The 15,894-nt window shown below is 44.0% G+C and overlaps 1 protein-coding gene across 1 annotated transcript in view; it reads left to right on the top strand.

Moving 5' to 3' along the window:
- Positions 1-15,894, top strand: part of Mekk1 (mitogen-activated protein kinase kinase kinase 4) — a 45,683-nt gene that overhangs the window by 26,572 nt on the left and 3,217 nt on the right. Inside the window, exons 26-28 of the mRNA XM_089695363.1 lie at positions 3,238-3,422; positions 3,828-3,995; positions 4,368-4,533. Coding sequence (XP_089551489.1) covers positions 3,238-3,422; positions 3,828-3,995; positions 4,368-4,533 — 519 coding nt within the window. The remainder of the gene's footprint in view (positions 1-3,237; positions 3,423-3,827; positions 3,996-4,367; positions 4,534-15,894) is intronic.

The raw sequence follows: 15,894 nt of genomic DNA, 5'->3' as shown, positions 1-15,894 counted from the left end.
AAGCTAAATTTGCACAAAAAAGCTCTAATCGCACGGAGAGCTTAATTTTCACAAAAAACTCTCATCGCACGGAGAGCTTAATTTTCACAAAAAGCTTTAATCGCACGGAAAGCTTAATTTTCACAAAAAGCTCTAATCACACAGAGAGTTTAATTTTCACAAGAAGCTCTAATCACACGGAGAGCTTAATTTTCATAAAAAGCTCTAATAGCACGGAAAGCTTAATATTCACTAAAAACTAATCGCATGGAGAGCTTAATTTTCATTAAAGGCTCTAATCGCACGGAGCTTAATTTTCACAAAAAGCTCTAATCGCACGGAGAGCTTAATTTTCACAAAAAGCTCTAATCGCATGGAGAGCTTAATTTTCACAAAGAGCTCTAATCCCATGGAGAGCTTAATTTTCACAAAAAAGCTCTATTCGCACGGAGACCTTAATTTTCACAAAAAACTCTCATCGCACGGAGAGCTTAATTTTCACAAAAAGCTTTAATCGCACGGAAAGCTTAATTTTCACAAAAAGCTCTAATCGCACGGAGAGCTTAATTTTCGCATAAAGCTCTAATCGCACGGAAAGCTTAATTTTCACAAAAAGCTCTAATCGCACGGAGAGCTTAATTTTCACAAAAAAGCTCTAATCGCATGGAGAGCTTAATTTTCATAAAAAGCTAATCGCACGGAAAGCTTTATATTCACAAAAAGCTCTATTCACACGGAAAGCTTAATTTTCACAAAAAAGCTCTAATCGCATGGAGAGCTTAATTTTCACTAAAAGCTCTAATCACGCGGAAAGCTTAATTTTCACAAGAAGCTCTAATCACACAGAGAGCTTAATTTTCACAAGAAGCTCTATCCACACGGAAAGCTTAATTTTCACAAAAAAGCTCTAATCGCACGGAGAGCTTAATTTTCATTAAAAGCTCTAATCGCACGGAGCTTAATTTTCACAAATAGCTCTAATCGCATGGAGAGCTTAATTTTCACAAAAAGCTCTAATCGCATGGAGAGCTTAATTTTCACAAAAAGCTCATATCGCACGGAAAGCTTAATTTTCACAAAAAGCTCCAATCGCACGGAGAGCTTAATTTTCACAAAGAGCTCTAAACCCATGGAGAGCTTAATTTTCACAAAAAGCTCTATTCGCACGGAAAGCTTAATTTTCACATAAAAACTAATCGCACGGAGCTTTATTTTCACAAAAAACTCTCATCGCACGGAGAGCTTAATTTTTCTCATTAAGCTCTAATCGCACGGAAAGCTTAATTTTCACAAAAAGCTCTCATCGCACGGAGAGCTAAATTATCACTAAAAGCTCTAATCGCATGGAGAGCTTAATTTTCACAAAAAGCTCTAATCGCACGGAGAGCTTAATTTTCACAAAAAACTCATCGCACGGAGAGCTTAATTTTCACAAAAAGCTCTCATCGCACGGAGAGCTTAATTTTCACAAAAAAACTAATCGCATGGAAAGCTTAATTTTCATTAAAAGCTCTAATCTATGGAGAGTTTAATTTTCACAAAAAGCTCTATACGCATGGAGAGCTTAATTTTCACAAAAAGCTCTAATCGCATGGAGAGCTTAATTTTCACAAAAAGCTCTAATCGCACGGAGAGCTTAATTTTCACAAAAAACTCATCGCACGGAGAGCTTTATTTTCACAAAAAGCTCTCATCGCACGGAGAGCTTAATTTTCACAAAAAACTCATCGCACGGAGAGCTTAATTTTCACAAAAAGCTCTCATCGCACGGAGAGCTTAATTTTCACAAAAAACTAATCGCACGCAAAGCTTCATTTTCATAAAAAGCTCTAAACGCATGGAGAGCTTAATTTTCACAAAAAGCTCTCATCGCACGGAGAGCTTAATTTTCACAAAAAAACTAATCGCATGGAAAGCTTAATTTTCACAAAAAGCTCTAAACGCATGGAGAGCTTAATTTTCACAAAAAGCTCTAATCGCACGGAGAGCTCAATTTTCACAAAAAGCTCTATTCGCACGGAAAGCTAAATTTTCACAAAAAAGCTCTAATCGCACGGAGAGCTTAATTTTCACAAAAATCTAATCGCACGGAGAGCTTAATTTTCACAAAAAGCTCTATTCGCACGGAAAGCTTAATTTTCACAAAAAAGCTCTAATCGCACGGAGAGCTTAATTTCACAAAAAACTAATCGCACGGAAAGCTTAATTTTCACAAAAAGCTCTAATCGCACGGTGAGCTTAATTTTCACAAAAAGCTCTAATCGCATGGAGAGCTTAATTTTCACAAAAAGCTCTATTCGCACGGAAAGCTAAATTTTCACAAAAAAGCTCTTAATCGCACGGAGAGCTTAATTTTCACAAAAAGCTCTAATCGCACGGAGAGTTTAATTTTCACAAAAGCTCTTATCGTACGGAGAGCTTAATTTTCACAAAAAGCTCTAATCGCACGGTGAGCTTAATTTTCACAAAAAGCTCTAATCGCATGGAGAGCTTAATTTTCACAAAAAGCTCTATTCGCACGGAAAGCTAAATTTTCACAAAAAAGCTCTAATCGCACGGAGAGTTTAATTTTCACAAAAGCTCTTATCGCACGGAGAGCTTAATTTTCACAAAAAGCTCTAATCGCATGGAGAGCTTAATTTTCACAAAAAGCTCTAATCGCACGGAAAGCTTAATATTCACTAATAAAAATAACTGCTTTAAAAACAACCGACTTCAAAAACGGAAAAGTAAGAAATAAAAAAGATTTGACATTATTATTTACTACATATTATTTATATAATACATATAAATAATATGTAGTAAATAATATATATGCTATATATTAAAAAGGTTTGATGTCGGTGCACGGGCTTAATACTAAGTGCTTAATGTTCGGCACCAACTTCAAACCTATTTAATAAATAGCACATCCATACTAATATTATACTTAAATGCGAAAGTAACTCTGTCTGTCTGTCTGTTACTCAATCACGCCTTAACTACTGAACCAATTTGCATGAAATTTGGTATAGAGATATTTTGATACCCGAGAAAGGACATAGGCCACTTTTTATTGCGAAATATGTACCACGGGCGAAGCCGGGGCGGACCGCTAGTAGATATATAATTATATACATTTTTAATAATAGTAATAAAGCAAGAGTAGCTAGGAGGGATAAGGATTAGTAAGTCTAGCTTCTAAACATCGTCCCGGAATGCGGCGGAGAACGCGGTTTCGAATTCCGCCTCCTGATCGAATATCTGCCGCTATTTCAGATCACAGTAAACGCGTAACGCAAGCGATACGTCAACTCGACGAGCATCGAGACGCTACGCTCCGCGCGGCGGGCAGCGTGGGCCGCGTGCTGGGCACAGCTGCGCCCAGCTACGAGCCCAAGCTGCGCCAGCTCACCTTCAAGTGGCAGCGCGGTCTGAAGATTGGCGCTGGCACGTTTGGCAAGGTGCGTTGGATGTTGATTTGATATTGTGAGATTGTTAGAGTAAAGTTAGCTAAATTTGTATGAAGCTGAAAATTAGTAACATCATTTAAAATATGATATGATTTATAAATAAAATTTGAAGGTTTCCCTGTATGGAAGAAAAATTGTTCAAGTTCAAAAATAAAAAATGAGTTTTTCGAGATTTTCAGCAAAACGGTAGGTTTTATCATAAAAATACTTCAGACAAAAATCGTAGATCATAAAATTATCTACAAAAAATGTATCCATTTTTTTTTTACTACGAGTTTACAGCTTTTGGGATAAAACGATTCTAAAAATTGTAATCGTCAATCGCACTAGTTGATAGTTTTGAGTCATTAACGTATGTTTGAATTGGATATATACTAACTGTGTCCGCGAGCACAGGTGTACACAGTAGTGAACACGGAGAACGGGCAAGTGCTCGCGATGAAGGAGCTGAGCATCGGCGCGGGCGACCGGCGCGCGCTGCAGCGGGCCGCCAACGAGCTGCGCGTGCTCGAGGGCGTGGCGCACCCGCACCTCGTGCGGTACTACGGGTGCGAGCTGCACCGGGTGAGACACCATAGTTATTGTCTTGTATTACATCGTCAATATCATCATCATCAAAACAAACGAACTCAAACATTTATTTATTCAATTAGACTTCTTCTAGAAGCACTTTTGAATCGTCATTACATAATTCTTACATCAAAAACAACAATTTACTTACTCTGCGATCAAACAATTGAAACATTAAAAGATTATCGTCTCTTTGCTTTTCTTTTGTATTTTGTCATTAATTTTTACAACAATCTGGAATTTCACTATATTGTATCCAATCAACTTTTTTTTGTATTAGTTTATTGAACGATACCAAGATTTTTGCGTTTATCTTGAATTAAAATAAAAATTTACACGAATATTTATACCATGTGCCGCAACCAGGAGGAGATGCTGCTGTTCATGGAGCTGTGCGTGGAGGGCTCGCTGGAGGCGCTGATCGCCACGAGCGGGGCGCTCGCGGAGCACACAGCACGCCGCTACACGCAGCAGCTGCTCGCCGCCGTGCGCGAGCTGCACGCACGGGCCATCGCGCACCGGGACATTAAGAGTGAGTGCTAGAGGTGCTGGTGTGTATGTATAGTTGCTGCTGGATCGTGTGTATGTATAGTTGCTGCTGGATTGTGTGTATGTATAGTTGCTGCTGGATCGTGTGTATGTATAGTTGCTGCTGGATCGTGTGTATGTATAGTTGCTGCTGGATCGTGTGTATGTATAGTTGCTGCTGGATCGTGTGTATGTATAGTTGCTGCTGGATCGTGTGTATGTATAGTTGCTGCTGGCTGGTGTGTATGTATAGTTGCTGCTGGCTTGTGTGTATGTATAGTTGCTGCTGGCTGGTGTGTATGTATAGTTGCTGCTGGCTGGTGTGTATGTATAGTTGCTGCTGGATCGTGTGTATGTATAGTTGCTGCTGGCTGGTGTGTATGTATAGTTGCTGCTGGCTGGTGTGTATGTATAGTTGCTGCTGGCTGGTGTGTATGTATAGTTGCTGCTGGCTGGTGTGTATGTATAGTTGCAGCTGGATCGTGTGTATGTATAGTTGCTGCTGGCTGGTGTGTATGTATAGTTGCTGCTGGCTGGTGTGTATGTATAGTTGCTGCTGGCTGGTGTGTATGTATAGTTGCTTCTGGCTGGTGTGTATGTATAGTTGCTGCTGGCTGGTGTGTATGTATAGTTGCTGCTGGCTGGTGTGTATGTATAGTTGCTGCTGGCTGGTGTGTATGTATAGTTGCTGCTGGCTGGTGTGTATGTATAGTTGCTGCTGGCTGGTGTGTATGTATAGTTGCTGCTGGCTGGTGTGTATGTATAGTTGCTGCTGGCTGGTGTGTATGTATAGTTGCAGCTGGATCGTGTGTATGAATAGTTGCTACTGGATCGTGTGTATGTATAGTTGCAGCTGGATCGTGTGTATGTATAGTTGCTGCTGGCTGGTGTGTATGTATAGTTGCTGCTGGATCGTGTGTATGTATAGTTGCTGCTGGCTGGTGTGTATGTATAGTTGCTGCTGGCTGGTGTGTATGTATAGTTGCTGCTGGCTGGTGTGTATGTATAGTTGCTGCTGGCTGGTGTATATGTATAGTTGCTGCTGGCTGGTGTGTATGTATAGTTGCTGCTGGCTGGTGTGTATGTATAGTTGATGCTGGCTGGTGTGTATGTATAGTTGCTGCTGGCTGGTGTGTATGTATAGTTGCTGCTGGCTGGTGTGTATGTATAGTTGCTGCTGGCTGGTGTGTATGTATAGTTGCAGCTGGATCGTGTGTATGAATAGTTGCTACTGGATCGTGTGTATGTATAGTTGCAGCTGGATCGTGTGTATGTATAGTTGCTGATGGCTGGTGTGTATGTATAGTTGCTGCTGGATCGTGTGTATGTATAGTTGCTGCTGGCTGGTGTGTATGTATAGTTGCTGCTGGCTGGTGTGTATGTATAGTTGCTGCTGGCTGGTGTGTATGTATAGTTGCTGCTGGATCGTGTGTATGTATAGTTGCTGCTGGCTGGTGTGTATGTATAGTTGCTGCTGGCTGGTGTGTATGTATAGTTGCTGCTGGATCGTGTGTATGTATAGTTGCTGCTGGCTGGTGTGTATGTATAGTTGCTGCTGGCTGGTGTGTATGTATAGTTGCTGCTGGCTGGTGTGTATGTATAGTTGCTGCTGGCTGGTGTGTATGTATAGTTGCTGCTGGCTGGTGTGTATGTATAGTTGCTGCTGGCTGGTGTTTTTTTTTTTTTTTTTTTTTTTATTGTGTGATAGGGAAGCGCTTGACCACGATCTCGCCTGATGGTAAGCTGAGATGTGGCCTATGATGGAGCGCGCTTCCCTAGAAGGTACCCGTTCACTCTTCGCTTGAAGACCCCCATATTGTACTCGTCGGGAAACACATACTCAGGAAGCATGTTCCAGTCCCTCGCGGTTCGGATGAAGAATGTCGATCCGAACCGCTTTGTCCGGGTACATGGAACATCCACCATATGGCGATGCCTAGAGTCTGTGCGCCTCGACGATCGGTGGAAAAACGGGGATGGCGGAATTAAATCGTGCAATTCCGCAGCGCACTCACCAAAGTGTATCCGATAAAATACCGATAAACTTGCCACTCTGCGACGGTGGGCGAGGCTCTGGAGTTTTTTGCCTACTAGCTCATCGTCGTTTATTAGCCTCTTGGCACGCCTCTCTATCGCCTCAAGCGCCTCCGTCTGGTACTTGGCGGAACCGTGTGTATGTATAGTTGCTGCTGGCTGGTGTGTATGTATAGTTGCTGCTGGCTGGTGTGTATGTATAGTTGCTGCTGGCTGGTGTGTATGTATAGTTGCTGCTGGCTGGTGTGTATGTATAGTTGCAGCTGGATCGTGTGTATGAATAGTTGCTACTGGATCGTGTGTATGTATAGTTGCTGCTGGCTGGTGTGTATGTATAGTTGCTGCTGGCTTGTGTGTATGTATAGTTGCTGCTGGCTGGTGTGTATGTATAGTTGCTGCTGGCTGGTGTGTATGTATAGTTGCTGCTGGATCGTGTGTATGTATAGTTGCTGCTGGCTGGTGTGTATGTATAGTTGCTGCTGGATCGTGTGTATGTATAGTTGCTGCTGGCTGGTGTGTATGTATAGTTGCTGCTGGCTTGTGTGTATGTATAGTTGCTGCTGGCTGGTGTGTATGTATAGTTGCTGCTGGATCGTGTGTATGTATAGTTGCTGCTGGCTGGTGTGTATGTATAGTTGCTGCTGGCTGGTGTGTATGTATAGTTGCTGCTGGATTGTGTGTATGTATAGTTGCTGCTGGATCGTGTGTATGTATAGTCGCTGCTGGATCGTGTGTATGTATAGTTGCTGCTGGATCGTGTGTATGTATAGTTGCTGCTGGATCGTGTGTATGTATAGTTGCAGCTGGATCGTGTGTATGAATAGTTGCTGCTGGATCGTGTGTATGTATAGTTGCAGCTGGATCGTGTGTAAGTATAGTTGCAGCTGGATCGTGTGTATCTATAGTTAAGACTGGATCGTGTGTATGTATAGTTGCTGCTGGCTGGTGTGTATGTATAGTTGCTGCTGGATCGTGTGTATGTATAGTTGCTGCTGGCTGGTGTGTATGTATAGTTGCTGCTGGATCGTGTGTATGTATAGTTGCTGCTGGCTGGTGTGTATGTATAGTTGCTGCTGGCTGGTGTGTATGTATAGTTGCTGCTGGATCGTGTGTATGTATAGTTGCTGCTGGATCGTGTGTATGTATAGTTGCTGCTGGCTGGTGTGTATGTATAGTTGCTGCTGGCTGGTGTGTATGTATAGTTGCTGCTGGCTGGTGTGTATGTATAGTTGCTGCTGGCTGGTGTGTATGTATAGTTGCTGCTGGCTGGTGTGTATGTATAGTTGCTGCTGGATCGTGTGTATGTATAGTTGCTGCTGGCTGGTGTGTATGTATAGTTGCTGCTGGATCGTGTGAATGTATAGTAGCTGCTGGCTGGTGTGTATGTATAGTTGCTGCTGGATCGTGTGAATGTATAGTAGCTGCTGGCTGGTGTGTATGTATAGTTGCTGCTGGCTGGTGTGTATGTATAGTTGCTGCTGGCTGGTGTGTATTTATAGTTGCTGCTGGATTGTGTGTATGTATAGTTGCTGCTGGATTGTGTGTATGTATAGTTGCTGCTGGATCGTGTGTATGTATAGTTGCTGCTGGATCGTGTGTATGTATAGTTGCTGCTGGATCGTGTGTATGTATAGTTGCTGCTGGATCGTGTGTATGTATAGTTGCTGCTGGATCGTGTGTATGTATAGTTGCTGCTGGATCGTGTGTATGTATAGTTGCTGCTGGATCGTGTGTATGTATAGTTGCTGCTGGCTGGTGTGTATGTATAGTTGCTGCTGGATCGTGTGTATGTATAGTTGCTGCTGGATCGTGTGTATGTATAGTTGCTGCTGGATCGTGTGTATGTATAGTTGCTGCTGGATCGTGTGTATGTATAGTTGCTGCTGGATCGTGTGTATGTATAGTTGCTGCTGGCTGGTGTGTATGTATAGTTGCTGCTGGATCGTGTGTATGTATAGTTGCTGCTGGCTGGTGTGTATGTATAGTTGCTGCTGGATCGTGTGTATGTATAGTTGCTGCTGGATCGTGTGTATGTATAGTTGCTGCTGGCTGGTGTGTATGTATAGTTGCTGCTGGATCGTGTGTATGTATAGTTGCTGCTGGATCGTGTGTATGTATAGTTGCTGCTGGATCGTGTGTATTAATAGTTGCTGCTGGATCGTGTGTATGTATAGTTGCTGCTGGCTGGTGTGTATGTATAGTTGCTGCTGGCTGGTGTGTATGTATAGTTGCTGCTGGCTGGTGTGTATGTATAGTTGCTGCTGGATCGTGTGTATGTATAGTTGCTGCTGGATCGTGTGTATGTATAGTTGCTGCTGGCTGGTGTGTATGTATAGTTGCTGCTGGATCGTGTGTATGTATAGTTGCTGCTGGATCGTGTGTATGTATAGTTGCTGCTGGATCGTGTGTATGTATAGTTGCTGCTGGATCGTGTGTATGTATAGTTGCTGCTGGATCGTGTGTATGTATAGTTGCTGCTGGCTGGTGTGTATGTATAGTTGCTGCTGGATCGTGTGTATGTATAGTTGCTGCTGGCTGGTGTGTATGTATAGTTGCTGCTGGATCGTGTGTATGTATAGTTGCTGCTGGCTGGTGTGTATGTATAGTTGCTGCTGGCTGGTGTGTATGTATAGTTGCTGCTGGCTGGTGTGTATGTATAGTTGCTGCTGGATCGTGTGTATGTATAGTTGCTGCTGGCTGGTATGTATGTATAGTTGCTGCTGGATCGTGTATGTATAGTTGCTGCTGGCTGGTGTGTATGTATAGTTGCTGCTGGCTGGTGTGTATGTATAGTTGCTGCTGGCTGGTGTGTATGTATAGTTGCTGCTGGCTGGTGTGTATGTATAGTTGCTGCTGGATCGTGTGTATGTATAGTTGCTGCTGGCTGGTGTGTATGTATAGTTGCTGCTGGATCGTGTATGTATAGTTGCTGCTGGCTGGTGTGTATGTATAGTTGCTTTTGGCTGGTGTGTATGTATAGTTGCTGCTGGCTGGTGTGTATGTATAGTTGCTGCTGGCTGGTGTGTATGTATAGTTGCTGCTGGCTGGTGTGTATGTATAGTTGCTGCTGGATCGTGTGTATGTATAGTTGCTGCTGGCTGGTGTGTATTTATAGTTGCTGCTGGATCGTGTGTATGTATAGTTGCTGCTGGCTGGTGTGTATGTATAGTTGCTGCTGGATCGTGTGTATGTATAGTTGCTGCTGGCTGGTGTGTATGTATAGTTGCTGCTGGCTGGTGTGTATGTATAGTTGCTGCTGGCTGGTGTGTATGTAAAGTTGCTGCTGGATCGTGTATGTATAGTTGCTGCTGGCTGGTGTGTATGTATAGTTGCTTTTGGCTGGTGTGTATGTATAGTTGCTGCTGGCTGGTGTGTATGTATAGTTGCTGCTGGCTTGTGTGTATGTATAGTTGCTGCTGGCTTGTGTGTATGTATAGTTGCTGCTGGATCGTGTGTATGTATAGTTGCTGCTGGCTGGTGTGTATGTATAGTTGCTGCTGGCTTGTGTGTATGTATAGTTGCTGCTGGATCGTGTGTATGTATAGTTGCTGCTGGCTGGTGTGTATGTATAGTTGCTGCTGGCTGGTGTGTATGTATAGTTGCTGCTGGCTGGTGTGTATTTATAGTTGCTGCTGGATCGTGTGTATGTATAGTTGCTGCTGGCTGGTGTGTATGTATAGTTGCTGCTGGATCGTGTGTATGTATAGTTTCTGCTGGCTGGTGTGTATGTATAGTTGCTGCTGGCTGGTGTGTATGTATAGTTGCTGCTGGCTGGTGTGTATGTATAGTTGCTGCTGGCTGGTGTATATGTATAGTTGCTGCTGGCTGGTGTGTATGTATAGTTGCTGCTGGCTGGTGTGTATGTATAGTTGATGCTGGCTGGTGTGTATGTATAGTTGCTGCTGGCTGGTGTGTATGTATAGTTGCTGCTGGCTGGTGTGTATGTATAGTTGCTGCTGGCTGGTGTGTATGTATAGTTGCTGCTGGATCGTGTGTATGTATAGTTGCTGCTGGCTGGTGTGTATGTATAGTTGCTGCTGGCTGGTGTGTATGTATAGTTGCTGCTGGCTGGTGTGTATTTATAGTTGCTGCTGGATCGTGTGTATATATAGTTGCTGCTGGCTGGTGTGTATGTATAGTTGCTGCTGGATCGTGTGTATGTATAGTTGCTGCTGGCTGGTGTGTATGTATAGTTGCTGCTGGATCGTGTGTATGTATAGTTGCTGCTGGCTGGTGTGTATGTATAGTTGCTGCTGGCTGGTGTGTATGTATAGTTGCTGCTGGCTGGTGTGTAAGTATAGTTGCTGCTGGCTGGTGTGTATGTATAGTTGCTGCTGGCTGGTGTGTATGTATAGTTGCTGCTGGCTGGTGTGTATGTATAGTTGCTGCTGGCTGGTGTGTATGTATAGTTGCTACTGGATCGTGTGTATGTATAGTTGCAGCTGGATCGTGTGTATGTATAGTTGCTGATGGCTGGTGTGTATGTATAGTTGCTGCTGGATCGTGTGTATGTATAGTTGCTGCTGGCTGGTGTGTATGTATAGTTGCTGCTGGCTGGTGTGTATGTATAGTTGCTGCTGGCTGGTGTGTATGTATAGTTGCTGCTGGATCGTGTGTATGTATAGTTGCTGCTGGCTGGTGTGTATGTATAGTTGCTGCTGGCTGGTGTGTATGTATAGTTGCTGCTGGCTGGTGTGTATGTATAGTTGCTGCTGGCTGGTGTGTATGTATAGTTGCTGCTGGCTGGTGTGTATGTATAGTTGCTGCTGGCTGGTGTGTATGTATAGTTGCTGCTGGCTGGTGTGTATGTATAGTTGCTGCTGGCTGGTGTGTATGTATAGTTGCTGCTGGCTGGTGTGTATGTATAGTTGCTGCTGGCTGGTGTGTATGTATAGTTGCTGCTGGCTGGTGTGTATGTATAGTTGCTGCTGGATCGTGTGTATGTATAGTTGCTGCTGGATCGTGTGTATGTATAGTTGCTGCTGGATTGTGTGTATGTATAGTTGCTGCTGGATCGTGTGTATGTATAGTTGCTGCTGGATCGTGTGTATGTATAGTTGCTGCTGGATCGTGTGTATGTATAGTTGCTGCTGGCTGGTGTGTAAGTATAGTTGCTGCTGGATCGTGTGTATGTTAAGTTGCTGCTGGCTGGTGTGTATGTATAGTTGCTGCTGGCTGGTGTGTATGTATAGTTGCTGCTGGATCGTGTGTATGTATAGTTGCTGCTGGCTGGTGTGTATGTATAGTTGCTGCTGGCTGGTGTGTATGTATAGTTGCAGCTGGATCGTGTGTATGTATAGTTGCTGCTGGCTGGTGTGTATGTATAGTTGCTGCTGGCTGGTGTGTATGTATAGTTGCTGCTGGCTGGTGTGTATGTATAGTTGCTGCTGGCTGGTGTGTATGTATAGTTGCTGCTGGCTGGTGTGTATGTATAGTTGCTACTGGATCGTGTGTATGTATAGTTGCAGCTGGATCGTGTGTATGTATAGTTGCTGATGGCTGGTGTGTATGTATAGTTGCTGCTGGATCGTGTGTATGTATAGTTGCTGCTGGCTGGTGTGTATGTATAGTTGCTGCTGGCTGGTGTGTATGTATAGTTGCTGCTGGCTGGTGTGTATGTATAGTTGCTGCTGGATCGTGTGTATGTATAGTTGCTGCTGGCTGGTGTGTATGTATAGTTGCTGCTGGCTGGTGTGTATGTATAGTTGCTGCTGGCTGGTGTGTATGTATAGTTGCTGCTGGCTGGTGTGAATGTATAGTTGCTGCTGGCTGGTGTGTATGTATAGTTGCTGCTGGCTGGTGTGTATGTATAGTTGCTGCTGGCTGGTGTGTATGTATAGTTGCTGCTGGCTGGTGTGTATGTATAGTTGCTGCTGGCTGGTGTGTATGTATAGTTGCTGCTGGCTGGTGTGTATGTATAGTTGCTGCTGGCTGGTGTGTATGTATAGTTGCTGCTGGATCGTGTGTATGTATAGTTGCTGCTGGCTGGTGTGTAAGTATAGTTGCTGCTGGCTGGTGTGTAAGTATAGTTGCTGCTGGCTGGTGTGTATGTATAGTTGCTGCTGGCTGGTGTGTAAGTATAGTTGCAGCTGGCTGGTGTGTATATATAGTTGCTGCTGGCTGGTGTGTATATATAGTTGCTGCTGGCTGGTGTGTATATATAGTTGCTGCTGGCTGGTGTGTAAGTATAGTTGCAGCTGGATCGTGTGTATCTATAGTTAAGACTGGATCGTGTGTATGTATAGTTGCTGCTGGCTGGTGTGTATGTATAGTTGCTGCTGGATCGTGTGTATGTATAGTTGCTGCTGGCTGGTGTGTATGTATAGTTGCTGCTGGCTGGTGTGTATGTATAGTTGCTGCTGGCTGGTGTGTATGTATAGTTGCTGCTGGCTGGTGTGTATGTATAGTTGCTGCTGGATCGTGTGTATGTATAGTTGCTGCTGGCTGGTGTGTATGTATAGTTGCTGCTGGCTGGTGTGTATATATAGTTGCTGCTGGCTGGTGTGTAAGTATAGTTGCAGCTGGATCGTGTGTATCTATAGTTAAGACTGGATCGTGTGTATGTATAGTTGCTGCTGGCTGGTGTGTATGTATAGTTGCTGCTGGATCGTGTGTATATATAGTTGCTGCTGGCTGGTGTGTATGTATAGTTGCTGCTGGATCGTGTGTATGTATAGTTGCTGCTGGCTGGTGTGTATGTATAGTTGCTGCTGGCTGGTGTGTATATATAGTTGCAGCTGGATCGTGTGTATGAATAGTTGCTGCTGGATCGTGTGTATGTATAGTTGTAGCTGGATCGTGTGTATGTACAGTTGCTGCTGGATCGTGTGTATGTATAGTTGCTGCTGGCTGGTGTGTATGTATAGTTGCTGCTGGCTGGTGTGTATATATAGTTGCAGCTGGATCGTGTGTATGAATAGTTGCTGCTGGATCGTGTGTATGTATAGTTGTAGCTGGATCGTGTGTATGTATAGTTGCTGCTGGATCGTGTGTATGTATAGTTGCTGCTGGCTGGTGTGTATGTATAGTTGCTGCTGGATCGTGTGTATGTATAGTTGCAGCTGGATCGTGTGTATGTATAGTTGCTGATGGCTGGTGTGTATGTATAGTTGCTGCTGGATCGTGTGTATGTATAGTTGCTGCTGGCTGGTGTGTATGTATAGTTGCTGCTGGCTGGTGTGTATGTATAGTTGCTGCTGGCTGGTGTGTATGTATAGTTGCTGCTGGATCGTGTGTATGTATAGTTGCTGCTGGCTGGTGTGTATGTATAGTTGCTGCTGGCTGGTGTGTATGTATAGTTGCTGCTGGATCGTGTGTATGTATAGTTGCTGCTGGATCGTGTGTATGTATAGTTGCTGCTGGCTGGTGTGTATGTATAGTTGCTGCTGGCTGGTGTGTATGTATAGTTGCTGCTGGCTGGTGTGTATGTATAGTTGCTGCTGGATCGTGTGTATGTATAGTTGCTGCTGGCTGGTGTGTATGTATAGTTGCTGCTGGATCGTGTGTATGTATAGTTGCTGCTGGCTGGTGTGTATGTATAGTTGCTGCTGGCTGGTGTGTATGTATAGTTGCTGCTGGCTGGTGTGTATGTATAGTTGCTGCTGGCTGGTGTGTATGTATAGTTGCTGCTGGCTGGTGTGTATGTATAGTTGCTGCTGGATCGTGTGTATGTATAGTTGCTGCTGGCTGGTGTGTATGTATAGTTGCTGCTGGCTGGTGTGTATGTATAGTTGCTGCTGGCTGGTGTGTATTTATAGTTGCTGCTGGATCGTGTGTATATATAGTTGCTGCTGGCTGGTGTGTATGTATAGTTGCTGCTGGATCGTGTGTATGTATAGTTGCTGCTGGCTGGTGTGTATGTATAGTTGCTGCTGGATCGTGTGTATGTATAGTTGCTGCTGGCTGGTGTGTATGTATAGTTGCTGCTGGCTGGTGTGTATGTATAGTTGCTGCTGGCTGGTGTGTAAGTATAGTTGCTGCTGGCTGGTGTGTAAGTATAGTTGCTGCTGGCTGGTGTGTATGTATAGTTGCTGCTGGCTGGTGTGTATGTATAGTTGCTGCTGGCTGGTGTGTATGTATAGTTGCTGCTGGCTGGTGTGTATGTATAGTTGCTGCTGGATTGTGTGTATGTATAGTTGCTGCTGGATCGTGTGTATGTATAGTTGCTGCTGGATCGTGTGTATGTATAGTTGCTGCTGGATCGTGTGTATGTATAGTTGCTGCTGGATCGTGTGTATGTATAGTTGCTGCTGGATCGTGTGTATGTATAGTTGCTGCTGGCTGGTGTGTATGTATAGTTGCTGCTGGCTGGTGTGTATATATAGTTGCTGCTGGCTGGTGTGTAAGTATAGTTGCAGCTGGATCGTGTGTATCTATAGTTAAGACTGGATCGTGTGTATGTATAGTTGCTGCTGGCTGGTGTGTATGTATAGTTGCTGCTGGATCGTGTGTATGTATAGTTGCTGCTGGATCGTGTGTATCTATAGTTAAGACTGGATCGTGTGTATGTATAGTTGCTGCTGGCTGGTGTGTATGTATAGTTGCTGCTGGATCGTGTGTATGTATAGTTGCTGCTGGCTGGTGTGTATGTATAGTTGCTGCTGGCTGGTGTGTATGTATAGTTGCTGCTGGATCGTGTGTATGTATAGTTGCTGCTGGATCGTGTGTATGTATAGTTGCTGCTGGCTGGTGTGTATGTATAGTTGCTGCTGGATCGTGTGTATGTATAGTTGCTGCTGGCTGGTGTGTATGTATAGTTGCTGCTGGATCGTGTGTATGTATAGTTGCTGCTGGCTGGTGTGTATGTATAGTTGCTGCTGGCTGGTGTGTATGTATAGTTGCTGCTGGATTGTGTGTATGTATAGTTGCTGCTGGATCGTGTGTATGTATAGTTGCTGCTGGATCGTGTGTATGTATAGTTGCTGCTGGATCGTGTGTATGTATAGTTGCTGCTGGATCGTGTGTATGTATAGTTGCTGCTGGATCGTGTGTATGTATAGTTGCTGCTGGCTGGTGTGTATGTATAGTTGCTGCTGGCTGGTGTGTATATATAGTTGCTGCTGGCTGGTGTGTAAGTATAGTTGCAGCTGGATCGTGTGTATCTATAGTTAAGACTGGATCGTGTGTATGTATAGTTGCTGCTGGCTGGTGTGTATGTATAGTTGCTGCTGGATCGTGTGTATGTATAGTTGCTGCTGGATCGTGTGTATCTATAGTTAAGACTGGATCGTGTGTATGTATAGTTGCTGCTGGCTGGTGTGTATGTATAGTTGCTGCTGGATCGTGTGTATGTATAGTTGCTGCTGGATTGTGTGTATGTATAGTTGCTGCT

This window comes from Colias philodice, chromosome 5, assembly GCF_061535455.1.
Source record: "Colias philodice isolate Cphi_HAF_F1 chromosome 5, ilColPhil1 Martin Lab GWU primary, whole genome shotgun sequence".
Classification (NCBI taxonomy): domain Eukaryota; kingdom Metazoa; phylum Arthropoda; class Insecta; order Lepidoptera; family Pieridae; genus Colias; species Colias philodice.
This window is presented reverse-complemented; position numbering and strand designations above follow the sequence as displayed.